This window comes from Leopardus geoffroyi, chromosome D4 (assembly GCF_018350155.1).
Source record: "Leopardus geoffroyi isolate Oge1 chromosome D4, O.geoffroyi_Oge1_pat1.0, whole genome shotgun sequence".
Lineage (NCBI taxonomy): Eukaryota > Metazoa > Chordata > Mammalia > Carnivora > Felidae > Leopardus > Leopardus geoffroyi.
Window position 1 is genome coordinate 83,163,766 of NC_059342.1, and position 19,002 is coordinate 83,182,767.

Here is a 19,002-nt window from a genome sequence, read left to right on the forward strand (position 1 = left end):
ACAGTTCTATGCAGACATGAACTCTTGACTTAAAAGTAGTATTTTAAAATAAGTTACTTAGGTATACATCTAACAAATGTACAAGAACTACATGAGGAAAACTATAAAACTCTGATGAATGAAATCCAAGAACTAAATAAATGGAGAGAGACTGCACGTCCATGGATAAGACAACTCAATGTCAAGATGTCAGCTCTTTGTAATTTGATCTTAGACTCAATGCAATCACAATCAAAATATCAGCAAGTTATTTTCTGGATACTGACAAACTGACTTGAAAGTTTACATGGATAAGTAAAAGACCCAGAAGAGTGAACACAATATTAGGGAGAACAAAGTTGGAAGACTGACACCGACTGGCTTCAAGACTTACTATGAAGCTACAGTCACCAACACAAGACGGTATTGGCGAAACAATAGATCAAGAGAGGACCCAGAAAGAGACCCACATATAGTAACTGATCTTTGCCAAAGGAGCAAGTTAGTCCACAAATGATGCTGGAACAGGTGAACATCCACATGCAATCAATTGAATCTACACACAGACCTTCCTTACGCCCTTCACAAAAATTAACTCAAAATGAATCCTAGATCGAGGCACCTGGGTGGCTCAGCCAGCTAAGTGTCCAACTCTTGATTTTGGCTAAGGTCATGATCTCACAGTTTGTGGGATCAAGCCCTGTGTCGGGTTCTGCACTGACAGCACAGAGCCTGCTTGGGATTCTCTCCCTCTCTTTCTGCCCCTCCCTTTTTTGTGCATGCGTGCTCTCTAAAAAAACTTTTGAAAGTTTTCCTTAAAAAAATCGTTCATGGGGCACCTGGGTGGCTCAGTAGGTTAAGGGTCTGACTTCCTCTCAAGTCATGATCTCACAGTCGCAGTCTGTGAGTTCGAGCCCCACGTTGGGCTCTGTGCTGACAGCTGGGAGCCTGGAGCCTGCTTCGGATTCTGTGTCTCTGTCTCTCTCTGCCCCTCCCCCACTTGTGCTCTGTCTCTATCAAAAATAAACATAAAAACGAAAATATTTTTTAAAAAATCGTTCACAGATCAAAACATAAAACACACAAGTATAAAACTACTAGAGATAACATAGGCAAAAATCTAGATGACTCCGGGTCAAGGAATTTTAGATATACCACCACAGACATGCTCCATGAAAAAAATAACTGATAATCTAGACTTCTATTAAAATTAGAAACTTCAAAAATAAAAATAAAAATAAAAATAAAATTAGAAACTTCTGCTCTACCAAAGACACTGCCAAGAGAATGAAAAGACAAGCCACAAACTTGGAGCAAATATTTGCAAAAGACACATCTGATAATGATCTGTTATCCAAAATATACAAAGAACTCTTAAAACTCAATAAGAGGGGCACCTGGGTAGCTCAGTCGGGTAAGTGACTGACTCTTCATTTTGGCTCAGGTCATGATCTCAGAGTCATGACATGGAGCCCTGCATCAGGCTCCATGATGCGCATGGAGCCTGCTTCAGATTCTCTCTCTCTCCCTCTCTCTTCCCCTCCCCTACTCATGCACATGCTCATTCTCTTAAAAAAACAAAAAAAAAAAAACTCAGTAGGAAAACAACCCAATTTTTTAAAGTGAGCCCAACACCTTAAGACACCTCAGCAAAAAAGATATATAGATGGCAAATCAGCATGTGAAAGTTCCATATATGTCATCAGGAGACGCAAATTAAAACAAGATACCAGAAAGCCCGGGTGGCTCAGTCAGTTGGGCGTCTGACTTCGGCTCAGGTCATGATCTCACAGTTTGGGAGTTCAAGTCCCGCATCAGGCTCTGTGCTGACAGCTCTGAGCCTGGAGCCTGCTTCGGTTTCTGTGTCTCCCTCGTTCTCTCTCTGCCCCTCCCCTACTTGCTTGTTTGCTTGCTTGCTTTCTCTCTCTCTCTCTCTCTCTCAAAAATGAATAAACATTAAAATTTTTTTTAAAAATAAAACAAAACAAAATAAAACAAGATACCACTACACATGTATTAGAATGCCCAAAATCTGGAACACCGACAAAACCGAATGCCGGTGAGGATATGGAGAAATAGAAACTCTTATTCACTGCTGGCAGAATACAAAAGGGTCCAGCTACTTTGAAAGACAGCTGTGGTGGTTTCTTAAAAAAACAAAAAACAGGGGCGCCTGGGTGGCACAGTCGGTTAAGCGTCCGACTTCAGCCAGGTCACGATCTCGCGGTCCGTGAGTTCGAGCCCCGCGTCGGGCTCTGGGCTGATGGCTCAGAGCCTGGAGCCTGCTTCCAATTCTGTGTCTCCCTCTCTCTCTGCCCCTCCCCCGTTCATGCTCTGTCTCTCTCTGTCTCAAAAATGAATAAAACATTAAAAAAAAAAAATTTTTTTTAAAAAACAAAAAACAAAAAAAAAAACTAAACATACTTTTGCCATCCAGCAGTCGCACTGGTATTTACCCAAAGAAGTTGAAAATTTACATCCACCCAAACACTTGCACGTGAATGTTTAGAGCACCTTTATTCATAATTGTCAAAACCTGAAAGAACCAAGATGTCTTTCAGTAGGTGAGTGGATAAATACTCTGTAGCACATCCAGACGACGCAGTGTGATTAAGCACTATATAGAAATGAGCTAGGAAGCCATGAAAAGACATGGAGTCACCTTAAATGTGTACCATTGAGGGACAGAAGCCCATCTGAAAAGGCTACATACTGTATAATTCTAGCTATGTGACATTCTGGAAAAGGCCAAATCACGGAGACAATAAAAAAGGTCAGTGGTTGCCAGGGTTGGGGGTGCATGAAGGGATAAACAGGCAGAGCACAGAGGATTTGGGGGGCACTGAAAATACTCTGGATGATACTGTAATGATGGGCCCATGTTACTATACATTTCTCTAAAACCACAGAATATACAACACCACGAGTAAACCAGGACATAAACAATGGACTTGGGGTGGTTACGATATGTCAGTGTAGGGGGGCGCCTGGGTGGCGCAGTCGGTTAAGCGTCCGACTTCAGCCAGGTCACGATCTCGCGGTCCGTGAGTTCGAGCCCCGCGTCGGGCTCTGGGCTGATGGCTCAGAGCCTGGAGCCTGTTTCCGATTCTGTGTCTCCCTCTCTCTCTGCCCCTCCCCCGTTCATGCTCTGTCTCTCTCTGTCCCAAAAATAAATAAACGTTGAAAAAAAAAAAAAAAACAAAAAACGATATGTCAGTGTAGGTTCTTGGATAGTTAACAAATGTCCTGCTTCGGTGGGGCATGTTGACAATGGGTGAGGCTGTGGAAGCCCGGGGTGGGGAATACGGGAAACCTCTGCAACTGCCTCTCAGTTTTGCAGTAAACCTAAACCTTCTCTAAAATAACTTTTAAAACAAATGATAAATAATAGCTCTCATTTACTAAGAATTTTCCATGTCTCATGCTCGGTGCACTCCCATTTGACCTTTCAACTAAATGAAGTAGGTACTATTAAGGCTTCCATTTTATAGTTGACAAAATGAGACTCAAACTGTATTTTGAGGGAACTAAAATCTGTATCAACAAACTTGCTGCTCACACGCATTTTATGGTTTAGTAGATCAATGAACTGCTGTTCCACCTAGAGGGCCAAAGGCCTTACACTGTGAACCACAAATGCAGCACGAATCATACTGCCATGAATTACCAAAAATCCTGAAACTCTCCTACACTGTAATTTACACCCAGATGGCCCCTAAATTGCACACTTTAGGATGAAATCTGGAATCAGCTTCAAATAACTAAATATTAAGAAAATATGTGGCTCAATTTCTGTGACTTTTTAAGAACAGCAATTCAAAGTCATTCTACCTCACCAATTTAGAGCATCAGCATAGTGTAAAAAAAAAAAAAAAAGCATAAGCTTCAAGCAAGCATACATAATTAAGGTAAAACTCAAAATGTAATCTCAGTAGAGAAAGGCAACTTGAGAAGGGATTCAAAGATACAAAATGTTCTATTTCCTAAATTGAGTGGTGGTATGTACATTTTTGTTTATTCTTTAAGCTGTACTCACACATATAATTTGCATGACAGTTTTCATAAACTTGTGTAAAGAACACAGACTAGACTTCAAATCCCAACTCTTGGGGGGGCACCTGGGTGGCTCAGTTCAGTTGAGCCTCTGACTCGATTTCGGCTCAGGTCACGATCTCACGGTTTGGGAGTTTGAGCCCCACTCCATGCTCACGGTGCAGAGCCTGCTTGAGATTCTCTCTCCCTCTCTCTCTCTCTCTCTCTCTCTATCCCTCCCCCACTTACACACGCGTGAGCTCTCTCATAATAAATAAATAAGCTTAAAAATACACACACACCCATTCCAACTCTGTCCTTTGGACAAGTCACTTCTTATTTCTACGCTTTAATTACCCAATACTTATTGAGGGCCTACTATATGCCAGGTACTGTTCTATCTGCTGGAATATACAGATACAAGAAAGTAATTTCTGCCCACATGGAATGCTACTTTTCTTACCTATATAATTCAGCTAATACTTTTTACTTCATTAGGTGGTAGGCAAAAGCTTTAACACAATGAGCTCAACTAGGCTCAACTATAGTTTTAAGAAATATTCCAACAATACTAAAACATAGGCACATTACGATTCTCAAAGGTACCCCTTTTGAAAATCAGCTTCAAAAGTACAATGAGAGGCGCCTGGGTGACTCATTTGGTTAAGCATCCGACTTCAGCTCAGGTCATGATCCTGAAGTCCGTGAGTTCGAGCCCCGTGTCAGGCTCCCTGCTGACAGCTCAGAGCCTGGAGCCTGCTTCAGATTCTGTGTCTCCCTCTCTCTCTACTCCTCCCCTGCTCGTGTTCTGCCTCTCTCTGCCTCTCAAATAAAAAAATAAAAAAAAATTAGAAAACTAAAAAAAAAAAAAAAAAAGTACAGTGAGATGAGGTTCCACATCTCTAGCCCAAGTAAAAGGTTTTCCAACAGGCATGTCAAGTACTTAGGAGTGAGGAAAAATTACAAAGACTTTTAGGGAATCCATATCTTTTGAGTGAGTGGTAATCTGTCCCTACATTACTGCCAATCATGGTTCATACCTTAATACTCCATAAAAATGGACTCACTTTCACCGGAAAATTCAAGAGAAGAAAAAGAAAGAAAAGCTAAAGTAATCATGCTGACTCGTTTAAAAAAACAACAAAAAGAAAGAAATCCTTGTACAGCTCATGAATGAAAACTGCCCTTCCCCTGATTTTCTGTACAAGCCTGATTTTTCTTCCCTCCCAATATCTGATGTTTCTAATTACTGCATATGCAGGTATTCTTAGCCAGTACTTTTTGGGACGATGCTACAAGAATGAAGTTAAAATCCTGATTGTACAACTTGGTGGTTGTCCAATCCAGGCAAGCAAATTAACCTTTCTGAGCCTCAGTTTCCTCAAAAATAAGAGCCATCTTATAGGGTTAAGGTGTAACAAAGTAATACTATGAAAAGTCAACTTTTGACTATGAAAAGTCAATACTATGAAAAGTCAATACTATGAAAAGTCAATACTATGAAAAGTCAGTAAAAATCAGCTTACTTTATCACCACTCTTCAAAAGCTTGCTATGATTACCTTATTACTGAAAAGAAGATAATAAATTTAGCTAGTACCTCTAATAGTATTTTAATCTGAAGTAAAACAACTCTCAAAGGGCTTTTCTTTTTTTCCCTCCGCTCCACTTCTAAAGAGCGTAAATTGTTATTTTTTTAAATCAATTTTTTAAAAACATCTAACAAAGTTGAGTGTCCACTGGGGTCACAGATCTAGGCGAAGTTCATAGAATTAGGAGTCCTGCAAAGTGAGAGCTCAAATTCAGAATATAACAAATCAGGCTCATTCAATCCCTTCAGTTGGATGAGACTCAGTTTTCTTCAGGATACTGCTGATCCAGAAATGGGAACAGATATTCAAGGGACATTGTAAAGCCAGGGTTTTTGTTGGTTTAACATTAACGGATTAGAGCTGCAAACCTCAGCTAACCTCCTTCTGAGTTCCCACAAGTGTCTCAACTAGGCCGTCCACTTCTCTTTACCAACCGGCCCCTGGGCTACTGCCTTAGGACACTGGGCGGGGAGCCGACACCGCAGGAAGCCGGTGGGGGCAGGAACAGCCTTGGAGAACCTGATGCTGCTGCCAGTCTCCAGGGCCAAGCGGCTGCCCACGCAGTGGCCCAGGGATGCCAGCTGTAAGGAGACACTTGTGTCTGGAATGCATTCCAGAGTTTCGGCATGGCCAGAACCATCTGATCATGGGACCGGCCGGCTCATCCCTCTTGCAAGAGCACCCTCTTCCGAGACCTTCTGTCAGACAGGCTGAACTCAGCTTCAGCAGCTTTCACGGCTCGAGATGGCTCTGTTCATTTTCCGGGATCCCTGGGTAAAGGTGGGCTCTTGAACAAATGCATAAATTGGGAGTACACAAAATGGGACACGGCCAAAGAAGCGTAAAAATGAAGAGCAAAGTAGATCAAATCTCTACTCGAATGTTCCAGCTTCTTTTTAAAATCACACACCTAAGTAGCGAGCACTGTACAGAGATGTCTGCCAGCATTATTTACAAGAGAACTCTGGAAACAGTCTAAAGATCCAATTATAAGTTAATATTGCTCATTAACATGATATAATAATTCACAGCAACTGAAAGGATTTCCACAAAACTATACAAATAATTTCAGAAAAAGCTTAATGATTTGGGGGAGATGGCAAGGAAAACACACATACAGCAGGAGTTCGGGGAAAAAGTTTATAGGTGTTATTTATACACATCCACCCACAAAAGAAGACTACAAGGAAATAAGTATACCAAAACATTAACAGTGTTTACCCACTGAGTGAGGATTTTTCTCTAATTTTTCAAAAATGTCTAAATTGTACGCATATTCAAAACCCAATCAGAAAACTACTAAAATTTTAAAGAGAAAAAAAAAAAAAACAACAACAACAACAACAACCACACAAGCTAGGATAATCAGTCAATATGTACTCAAATAACCTGAGAAAATTTTTAGGTTTTTTTTATTTACAATGAGGATATAACATACCACAGTATAAGAAAAATTGTAAGAATGAAACTCCCACAGAAGTTTATAGAACAAAATGTATACTAAATCCTCCAATTAAAGGCCCATAAAGTAGTTTCAGTGCTTTCTAACCCACCTTCTCACAGCAGGGAATTAATCCCTCTGGGGGATGCAAACAAACTTCAAAGAGAAGATTATGCCCAGACACCAGTACTGTAGAGCATAAGGTTTATACCTAAGTTTGCTCAGATACTTTGGCAGAGATCAGAGATGCAGATCCAAGGAACAAAGACTAATCTTAAGGGAGATTCCTTGTAATCATTTAAAGTGGCAGACAATAATACACTCAATAACATCAGAAAAAGGCAAACATAGTAAGTTTTATTAAAAACAAGAAGATTGTAGAAATAGACAAAGGGTACCTTAAATCAAATACTAAGTGACAGCTTAGTTCCTGGTAATAGCAACTAAGAAGTCTTACAAACTCCCAAAGAAAGCGAGCGGCACCGTGAGTTCGGTTTGTGTTCCCAAACCTTACTGGCACAATGTTTCCAAGGTGTCCCATTCAGTGTCATGGGTCTTGATGCACTAAGTGAAACTGATAGATCACATGTCCCTTCCATGGATGTCATGGGATGCTCTTCAGAGCACAGCACACAGAGAGCTTACGATACATGTCTTTTGTAATGTAGACATGTAATCGAGGGGAAAAGAACTGTTTTTAAAGTTTAGTAATTTTTCTTACTGGCCTTTCTCACATCTGTCATTTTTGTGGGGGAATTTTTTTTTTTTTTTAGGTATGATTTTGAAGTACCTGATCATTTTTTTTTTCTATGATTTTATTTTTGAGTAATCTCTACACCCAGCATGGGGCTCAAACTTACAACCCCAAGATCAAGAGTTACACACTCTACCTAACCAGGCACTCCTAGAAGTAAGTACCTGATCATTTCCTTAAGATGTTTTAAGTAAAGGAGTAGCAGATCCCAGTAATTCATCCTTACTTAGTTTCCCAATTTTTTTTTTAAAGTAGGCTCAGGGCGCCTGGGTGGCTCAGTCGGTTGGGCATCCGACTTCAGCTCAGGTCATGATCTCACAGTCTGTGGGTTTGAGCCCCGCGTCGGGCTCTGTGCTGACAGCTCAGAGCGTGGGGCCTGCTTCAGATTCTGTGTCTCCCTCTCTCTCTGCCCCTCCCCTGCTCATGCACTGTCTCTGTCTCAAAAATAAACAAAAACATTTAAAAAAAATTTTTTTTAATAGGCTCCATGCCCAGTGTGGGGCTTGAACTCACAACTCTGAGAACAAGAGCTGCATGCTCTACTGACTGAACCAGCCAGGTGTCCCTATTTAGTTTCCCAATTTTTTTTTTTTTTTTTTTTTTTGAAGCAGGGGGGAGCAGAATGAGAGGAAGGGAGAGAATCTTTTTTTTTATGGTTATTTTTGAGAAAAACAGTGACCACACACACACACATGTGCGCTCGTGAGTGGGGGTGAGTCAGAGAGAGGGAGACAGAATCTTAAGCAGGCTCCACGTCCAGCACGAGCCTGAGCCCTACGTGGGACTCCAGCTCACAACCTTGAGATCATGACCTGAGCCGAAATCAAGAGTCAGACACTTAACTGAGCCACCCAGACACCCCCAGTTTCCCAATTTTTAAATCAGCTAGTCACCTAATAGAAAACTAAAATCCTTAATAAAGACTTAAAGGCAAAACTATAAATTTCTTAGAGGAAAACACCTTCATATCTGGAGGGTAGGAAAATATTGATCAACTCTACTACATTAAAATCTAGACGTTCTGATCAAAGGTAACATAAAGAGAATGAAAAACCATACAGTGGAAGAGGACATTCCTAATACATACAACCAGATAATCGGCATCCATAAGACAAAGATAATCTTATAAATCAATGAGGAAAAGGCAGAAAACTCAGTAAGAAAAATTAGCAAGAGACTTGAACAGGCACTTTAAAAAAAGAAGCTATTCAAGAGGCCAATAAACAAAAGGTGCTTGGTTTCATTAGTCATCCGGAAACTGCAAGTAAAAACAACAAGGAGATACTGCTAAAGAACCATCAGCTTGGCAAAAATCAACACATCTAATCGTACGAAGGACTGACAAAGTTGTAGGCCCATAAGGAGTCTCAAACACTGCTGGAGGACGTATAGACTAGCACAGTCAATTCTGAAAAACAGTTTAGTATGATCCAGTAATTAAGTATGGTATCCATCCTAAGGAAATATACGTTTAAGTGTGCCAGGATTCATGTATAAGGAAAGATCACAGAAGTATTGCTTCGGCAAATAACAGCAAGTGTTTTCAACAGTGGAATGGATAAAATGGATATAATCCTAACGTGCATTAACAGTAACGAAAATGAATGTTGTGCTACACACAACATGAAGGACCCTACAAACATAGTCTTGAGCAAAAAAGCAAAACTCCACAAAAAATCATCCTATTTCTATAAAATTCAGAAACAGGCACTAAGTTATATTTTTCAAGGAGGTATCCTTATGTTGTAAAACTGGAAAGAAAAACAAAGAAATGATTATCCTAAAAGTCAGGATAGTTGTTACCTCCGGAGAAAGCAAAGGAGGTACCTCTGGGGTGCCAACCAAACCCACCTCCAACATTTACAGGGCCTCAGCAAGAGTACGAATAGAGGCCCACATACCCCATGGGTAAATATTTAAAAGATATGAAGCAAGCTTACAAACTATTACATAAAATCTGATCTATCCTCCTATCATGACAAACATACCTTTATAATTGCCTGGAAAGACAGACTCATACAGAGAATTTTTGGATTCCTTAGCATTCCACGCAGAAACATGGTGGTACAGAGAGAAACAGCCACTGGCCCACTGCTCATCACCCCCTTCTCCATCCCACACTGCCAAGGACCTCGCACCTCTACTCACAAGTCCAAGCTCCACCCCATACCCTACTCTCCACAAACAGCCACACTTAGGCCATCTCTTGTCTACACCAGCAGCCTAGTCCACCCTCAGAAGGACGGACCCTAGGAAAGGGACTCACACAGGCTCTGGAAACAGGCTCAGAGCCATGTGGGCAAGAAATTCTGAGATCCTAGGTACTTAAGTGTGGTCTACCATGGAAGGGTTCAGGCTCTAAGTGGGCATGTCCCATGGGCTCCACAGACTCTCTGCCCCACAGAAGATGGCCAAAGCAAGGCCCACTGAAGCACAGGGCCAGGGAAGAATTCCTCTTGCCAGGAACAATATTTCCTTAGACCCATGCAACATTCTATTTCTTAGCCTGGACAGCAGTAACATGGGCACTGACTTGCTAATTGTTAAAATGTACATATAAGTTTCATGTACTTCTTGCCACAAATAATGGGATAGACATCATGTGCATGCTGATCTGATACACAATATCACAAAGAGACCCCTGCCAAAAATCCATAACCTGAATCTAATCATGAGATGATCAGATCCAAATCTAGGGACTTTCTGCAAAACAACAGACCTAACTTCTTCAAAATGTGTCTGTCATAAAAGGTAAAGAAAGACTGCAAAACTATTCTTTACTGAAAGAAACTAAATACACGTGAAACTGAATGGACTGCATGATCCTGAATCAGATTCTGGATCAGAAAGGAAAATGCTATAAAGGATACTACTGGGACAACTGATTACATTTAAATAAGGACAACTGACATTATATCAACATTAAATTCTCTGATTTCAGTAATTGTACTAGAGTTATGTAAGAAAATTCTTAGGAGATATATGGTGAAGTAGTTAGGGGTAGAGGGTCATTATGTCTGCAACTTATTCTCAGATGGCTCAGCAAAAATAATATGTATACACATACAGCGTGTTAAAGCAAATATGACAAAATGGTAACAACTGATGAATCCAAGGAAAGGGCATACGCACTTGACCATTCTTATAACTTTCATTTTTTTAAAATATTTTCATAATAAGTTCTCAAAATACAATAAAGGGTTAAACAAGAAAGACGTTGTCTATGGGAAGAGGAACTAGGTGACTGGGTAAGAGAATTATGATAAAGACTTTGCATTTTGCCTATTTTTCCATCATATTGGTACGTTTCGCATTTTGTTTATATTCGAAAAAAATTTCATCTTAACTTCGGGGGCGGGGGGAAGAAATCCTAGAACATTGCAAGAGGAAATATTAGCAACTGTAGAAATAAGAAAAGGTTTGTCCTTAAATCTGTCAAATCATAGCCATCATCAAATGGTTACTCCGTAAAGTCAGCCTACCGAGAAGCTGCTGCAGGGGCATACCTAATAGCAGATGCAGAGTAAGAGGCATAACTTGACATGGATATTAACATTCTACTTCTGGAATGACCACAAATTTGTAACATTTTCACAGCCTTCATTCCATAATCCAGAAAGTGAAGCACACAGTTATCTCACTTTTGATATTAAGAGAAATTCATGCATTTTAATATTAGTGACCTTCTGCAAAGCCCTGCAGGTGACATGAAGAGATGTGCCCAACATGGTCACTGCCCTCAACTTAGCAGAGTAAAGAAGACTTGAACCAAAAATCTTGGTCATCCCACACAGTAGCTATGTGATCTTGGGAAGTTATTTGACCAGAGATTCCATTTTCTCGTAGGTATAATGAAGATGCCACCCAGCTACCTTTAGAGGGCTGCTTTAAGGATGGACTATGTACATCAAGCACATAGGACAACAGAACAACAGAGACTGAACGAAAGGTAGCTATGTTAGGAGTGTTACAGTCTAACATAATAAAATTGAAAATCTTGCATAGCCAATTAAGAGCATAACTATCACTGGAATCCTGATTATTCCAAGTTTCTAATCCAAGTAAATTCACTCCCCTTAAAACACCAAGTAATATAACACAATTGTCTGTGTGTGTGGACCAAGAGCTGCTCCCTGACATACCTCTGGCAAATGCATCTCTCTCTTACTCACCAAGAAAAAGAGCACTAGGTTAGAGGGTTATTTTTTTCTCATTAACCAAGAAAGATTTTAGGTTGAGAAATAATATACTCAGCCTTTGCAAGATACTCTTACTTTATCAAGACCCTGTTTGTCCAGGAATACATGTCCAAATTATTCCAAAAACTAAAGCCAGAGGAGGTACTTCCTTCAACTAATTTCCGACCTTCTTTTACTGGCAGACATAAAACTTATACTACATTAAATCCATTTCAAACATCTCCTTCCAGTTTAGTGGCCGCGATTGCCCTTTATATTATTTTGTAACCTAATTCTTAGCCTTCCTCATTAGCAAGGTGACAATAGTTCATATTAAACAGTTGACTTCCAGGCATCTGTGAAAGATACAAACCGAAACCCAATGGTTACAATGCAAAGAGCCATGTTTCGGGGCGCCTGGGTGGCACAGTCGGTTAAGCGTCCGACTTCAGCCAGGTCACGATCTCGCGGTCTGTGAGTTCGAGCCCCGCGTCAGGCTCTGGGCTGATGGCTCAGAGCCTGGAGCCTGTTTCCAATTCTGTGTCTCCCTCTCTCTCTGCCCCTCCCCCGTTCATGCTCTGTCTCTCTCTGTCCCAAAAATAAATAAAAACGTTGAAAAAAAATTTAAAAAAAAAAAAAACAAAAAAAGAAAAGAGCCATGTTTCAAGCCTCTTATAGCAGTGACTCTAAATTGTTCACTGTGCTTATTCTCCATTCCTTGGGATGATGCGGGCACATATAAAAGGAAAAACAATTAAACATAAAGATAAACCACTGTTTGAAATATCTGCATACCCCACATGCACAGCTATCTCACACAATAAACGTATCATAATGGAACGTGCAAATACCTGAAAGAGTGCCACCTGTCCTAGGATAGGCCACTTCAACATACACTTCAAACGTGGTCTCTGGGTTCTGCCTACAAAAGAAACAGATCGTGATTACTGACAAGGATTGAGGCAGCGTGGTATAGAACATGTGGGCTATGGTATAAAACAGACCTTCATCAAAATCATTAGCTCCACAACTTAATAGCTTTGGCCAAGGTCCTCAGCTTCTCTGAGCCATGCCCTTCCTCATTTATAAAATGAAAATACCTAACCAGAAGAATTATTGTGAAACTTAAAACACACAAAAACTGTCTAGGTTCAATGCCAGGCAAATAACAGGCTAGCCATTATTATGATTCCATAGGTGTCATATTTTGAATTTACACAGCTGTATCTCCAAAGCCACAGGTAGAATTCTGAGGAAATTCAAACCCAGGCAACACTAGCACAAAGTAGCTTTCCCACGTATTCCAGGATACAATACATATAATGAAGTCAGCTTGCTTATTTTCACTTAAAGACTGAAACAAGAGAAACAGTACCCTACACCACTAGGCTATTACGAAGACAAGATGTTAATCTAAATAAAAGATACCATTCCTGGGGCACCTGTGTGGCTCAGTCGGTTAAGCGTCCGACTTCGGCTCAGGTCATGATCTCGCGGTTCGTGGGCTTGAGACCCACGTCGGGCTCTGTGCTGATAGCTCGGAGCCTGGAGCCTGCTTCGGATTCTGTATCTCCCCCTCTCTCTACCCCTCCCCTGCTCATGCTCTCTCTCTCTCAAAAATAAACAAACACTAAAAAAAAAAAATTTCTTAACATTCCCACAAAGGGGGCTTCACCAGTATCAGCAATGGCAAGCATATGAGTGTTCATTATTATATCCTTTTACCTCTTTATGTCATAAATATTTCATAATAAGTTTGAAAAAGATCACAGCACTAACAGGATATTAACAGTTGTTAATTCTGAGTGACGAGGACATTGGGTGATATTATCTTTGAATTTTCTCTTTGATTCTGAAACTATAGTAAAAAGGTATTTCCAGATTGGGACACTTGGGTTGCTCAGTTAAGTGTCCACTCTTGATTTTGGCTCAGGTCATGTTCTCTCACAGTTCGAGAGATAAAGCCTCCGAGCTGCTTGGGATTCTCTCTCCCTGCCCCTCCCCCACTCGCACTCTTCTCTCTCCCTCCCCCGACCCCCTCCCTCTGTCAAAATAAACAAACATTTAAGGGGTGCCTGGGTGGCTCAGTAGGTGGAACATCCGACTTAAGCTCAGGTCATGATCTCCAGGTCGGTGAGGTCTGAGTTAGAGTCCCACATCAGGCTTTGTGCTGACAGCAGAGCCTGGAGCCTATTCTCACTCGCTGTCTCAAAAATAAACATTTAAAAAAATGATTAAATGAAATTCAGATTGACTAAATTCCAGATTGACTGAAAATCATTAAGAAAATGTTATACTTTTAATTTTTAATGTTTGCTTATTTTTGAGAGACAGAGCGTGAGTGGGGGAGGGGCAGAGAGAGATAGAGACAGAATCTGAAGCAGGCTCCAGGCTCTGAGCTGTCAGCACAGAGCCCGATGTGGGGCTCGAACTCACAAACCGTGAGATCATGACCTGAGCCGAAGCCAGACACTTAACCAACTGAGCCACCCAGGCGCCCCAAAAATGTTATACTTTTAAATGTCTGTAACTCAATTGTATTCTAAACCTGACAAGGCTCAAAGAAGAAACTGAGTCACCTGGTCAGTTCTAAGGGTTAATTTCAATCAAATAAATACTTTGATTTTGCTCAGTACACTCCACGTTTCAAAATAACTCTCGTTCATCTCATTTCAACCTCACTATAATCCTATGAGGGCAGGTGGATCAGTTATCATTATTCTCAACATACAGGTGAGGAACCTGAGGCAAAAAGATTCTACGTGACCTGCCAGTGGTCAGAATTCACCCTCCTGGTGCACAAATTCTGTGCTCCACTGATTCTAAGATGAACTTTTTTCCCCACATTTCCACACCTCTTACAATCTATTGCATCTTACAATGCTAAATGGCAGCATTTTTTTTTCTTTCTTAGTAATACATATAACAGTGCATTTTACAAATAATGGCATCTTAGATTCAATAAAATATGTTAATACTCCCTCTTCTTAGAAGTAAGAGAACTCTGTTTTGTCGATCAAGGGTCTATTTAGTTGTCTTGTGAAGATCATCGCTCCTTCACTAAAGAGAAACTTTAAGATTTTGCTTTAAATAAGTACCTACAGTGAAAAGAGTTGGCTGCTCTAAAGTTCAAGGTATTTAAATACACATTGTCAAACATAATTTTAAAAGCAGATAGTAAAGCAGACTATTTTATTTGAAAAGCTGAATAAAACAAAGTAAACTGAAGTTTTAAAAGAGCCTGAAGGGGCGCCTGGGTGGTTCAGTCAGTTAAGCTTCCCACTTTGGCTCAGGTCATGATCTTGTGGTCAAGGAGTTCGAGCCCTGTGTCAGACTCTCTGCTGACAGCTCAGAGCCTGGAGCCTGCTTCAGATTCTGTGTCTCCCTCTCTCTCTGCCCCTCCCCTGCGCATGCTCTCTCTCTCTCTCAAAAATAAACAAACATTAAAAAAATTTTTTTAAAAGAGCCTTAAAATTTTTTGTGCTTTTTTCCCTGCAGGAGGGTACAAAAAGCTCTACCAGGTCAGCATCCTACAGCCACCAAATATTGTGGAAAATGTCATATGGAAACATGCCTTTCATTCAAAGGATCTCAAAGTGGAGTGTTTGATGAAAGAAAAGGAATGTTCTTAGGTCATCTAAAGAACATCAGGAAGATTCCTTCTAAGACCTGAACAAAGCTTTCTTAAGCCTATTTTGCAACTGGCTTTATTTCATCTCAAAATTTCATTTGGAAAATTAAAATAAATAATGTGCATAGAAAGGTGTTACATACCAAAGTTTTAAACACTGGAGCTCTGATACACTAACCTGTGCCACTAGCTTGAGGCATTTTATACAGACCTACTAAGTGAAGAGTGTCCTAACGTTGTCTATACTGTCTCTGCTGCTTCTCCTCCCTTTCTCTAATCCACTTCAACCAGGCTTCTGAACCCACCACAACACTGCAACAACTTGTCACGATTACCAATGACCTCCACATTGCTAAAGTGTGCTAAAATGACCAATTCTCAGGGTTTGTCTTAATCTCTCAGCAGCATTTGACACAGGTGATCGATTTTTCCCTACTTGAAACACTTTCTTCTCTTGCCTTCCAAGATATCACTCTCTCTATTGGTTCTCTTCCTACCTTACTGGCTGCTCCGTTACTAATCCCCTTGCATTAGGGTAATGCAACAGAGGGTAAGCTCTCCTACCCTCGAATTTAGTCCTGGACCTCTCCTGGTCTCCACTCATTACTTAAGATGATCTCATTCAGCCTCATGGCTTTAATTACCATGCAAATACTGACAAGCCCCAAAATCATGTCTCCAACCTTCCCCAACTCCAGACTCCCTTATTCAACTGCCTACTCAACATCCCCACTTGGATAGACATTAGAAGCATTTCTAATTTAACAAATGGTGCTTTTCTTCCTTAAATCCGCATCACCTGAAATCCACCAATTATTCAGACCAAAAAAAACTTGCTATCATCTTTGACTCCTCTGTCCAATATACCACAATCATTTACATGTCATAAGCAGCCAATACCGTTGGTTTGATCTTCAAAATATATCCAGAATCTGAATGCTTCTCAGCATCCCAACCCTACTATCCTTGCCATGTCACCATCATCTCACCTCGATGACTATAATACTCTCCTGACTGATCTTGCTTCCTCTCTTGCCCTCCTTCAGTCAGATTTCACCTTAGTGGCCAGTAATCCATTTATTGTAAAGGTCAGTTTATGTTAGGCCTGTGCTCAAAACCTCCCCAAAGTGTTTCACATCACACAAAGTCAAGTCTTAGTTCTGGAGATGGATGATGGGGATGGTTGCACAACAAGATGCACATATTTCAAACTACTGAACTGTACACTACAGAAATGGTTAAGATGGTCAATTTTATATGTATTTTATCCTAATTAAAAACAAAACAAAACAAAACAATACAAACCTACAACCCAGCAATTGCACTACTAGGCATTTCTCCACGGGATACAGGTGTGCTGTTTCAAAGATACACATGCACCCCCATGTTTATAGCAGCACTATCGTCAATAGCCACAGTATGGAAAGAGCCCAAATGTCCATCGATGGATGAATGGATAAAGAAGATGTGGCACATATATACGATGGAGTATTACTCAGCAATCAAAAAGAATGAAATCGTGCCATTTGCAACTACGTGGATGGAACTGGAGGGTATTCTACTAAGCGAAATTAGAGAAAGACAAAAATCATATGACTTCACTCATACGAGGATTTTAAGAGACAAAACAGATGAACATAAGGAAAGGGAAACAAAAATAATATAAACACAGGGAGGGGGACAAAACAGAAGAGACTCATAAATATGGAGAACTGAGGGTTATGGGAGGGGTTGTGGGAGGGGGGATGGGCTAAATGGGTAAGGGGTACTAAGGAATCTACCCCTGAAATCATCTAGCATATGTTGCACTATATGCTAACTAATTCGGATGTAAATTTAAAAAAAAAATAAAAAATAAAACAAGTTAAAATTAAAAAAAAAAAAATCAAACAAAACTGGTGCTGGGGCGCCTGGATGGCGCAGTCGGTTAAGCGTCCGACTTCAGCCAGGTCACGATCTCACGGTCCGTGAGTTCGAGCCCCGCGTCAGGCTCTGGGCTGATGGCTTGGAGCCTGGAGCCTGTTTCCGATTCTGTGTCTCCCTCTCTCTCTGCCCCTCCCCCGTTCATGCTCTGTCTCTCTCTGTCCCAAAAATAAATAAACGTTGAAAAAAAAATTAAAAAAAAAAAAAAAAAAAAACTGGGGCACCTGGTGACTCAAGTCTTTTGAGTGTCCAATTCCTGATTCCAGCTCAGGTCATGATCCCAAGGGTCCTGGGATCAAGCTATGTGTTGCATTGCACATGGAGTCTGCTTAAGATTCTCTCCCCCTCCTCCTTCCCCACTTACGTGCACATGTGTGCACACGCACACTCACTCTCTCTAATAGAAAAAAAATTTTAAAAACTGAGGAGGGGAAAAAAGTCCTTACAAGGGTCTACATGATCTGGTCTCTATCTCTTCAACTTCATTTCATACATTTCCCCTGTGCTCACTGCACTCCAGCCACACTGGCCTTCTTCCAGCTCCTCAAACACACTGAACTCATTCCTATCTACAGTCTTTGCATCGATCTTCATACGGGTGACCCTTCCTGCCATTCAAAACTCAGCTTCTACTTGACCTCCTCAGAAAGGCCTTCCCCAACACATTCTCTACCATCTAATTTTAATTTTCCACAGCATACCTGTCACAATCTGGATCATTGTCAGTTTCCCTCCTTTGAATGTAAACTGCAGGAGAGCACGGATTTCATTGATCATACCCACTAGTGTTTCCCAGGTACCTAAACAGTGCCTGGCACATAATCAGAATCAAACATTAAGTAGAAGGAATAAAGGAAGTACAGACTAGCCTTCCTGGGGTCTGAAAGATTTCAATAAATGACGGAAGTGATTATACGTTTCCATGATTGTCAAAATGTGAAAAGAGAGATTTCCAGCCCCCTCCAGAGTTTGGGGGGGGGGGGGGGCAGGGTAGGACCCAAGCATAAGCATTTCTAACAAGTACCCAAGTATTTGTTTACTAACAGGTAACAGCGACGCTGCTGGACTAGTGACCTCACTCTAAGAATGAACCATTGATCTAGTTAAATGGAACTTCTTCCAAATAATTTAGTACATACAACATAAAATAATCCTAAGGTATACCTCAAGAGTCCATCATTTCCACAGCGCTTTTGCAATAAAATGATTTCAAAGAAAAGCAGCATTTGTAGAAGAACTGAAGCTTACTCCTCTTCTCTTGCTATCCATGGTTACTGCCTCATCCTAATGAGTAATAATAAAACTACCTAAGTTTTTCCACTCAGTTCAAATAGCTGCCAGAGTTCTTATTACATGGAGCCAAAGATTATGACAGTTTCTTAAAAAAAAAAAAAAAAAAAAAAAGCAAAAAGCTGACTAAAAACACTAAGAACAAATTGGACTATAATTATAAGTTATAGTCATGCTTATCCA

At 40.6% G+C, this 19,002-nt stretch overlaps 1 protein-coding gene across 13 annotated transcripts in view; it reads right to left on the minus strand.

Moving 5' to 3' along the window:
* The window catches only part of DENND1A (DENN domain containing 1A), a 512,085-nt gene that overhangs the window by 454,773 nt on the left and 38,310 nt on the right, over window positions 1-19,002 (minus strand). For all 13 annotated transcript variants that reach the window (XM_045470412.1, XM_045470408.1, XM_045470411.1 and 10 more), the window contains exon 2: window positions 12,827-12,897. In XM_045470412.1, coding sequence (XP_045326368.1) covers window positions 12,827-12,868 — 42 coding nt within the window. In that variant the 5' untranslated portion in view covers window positions 12,869-12,897. The remainder of the gene's footprint in view (window positions 1-12,826; window positions 12,898-19,002) is intronic.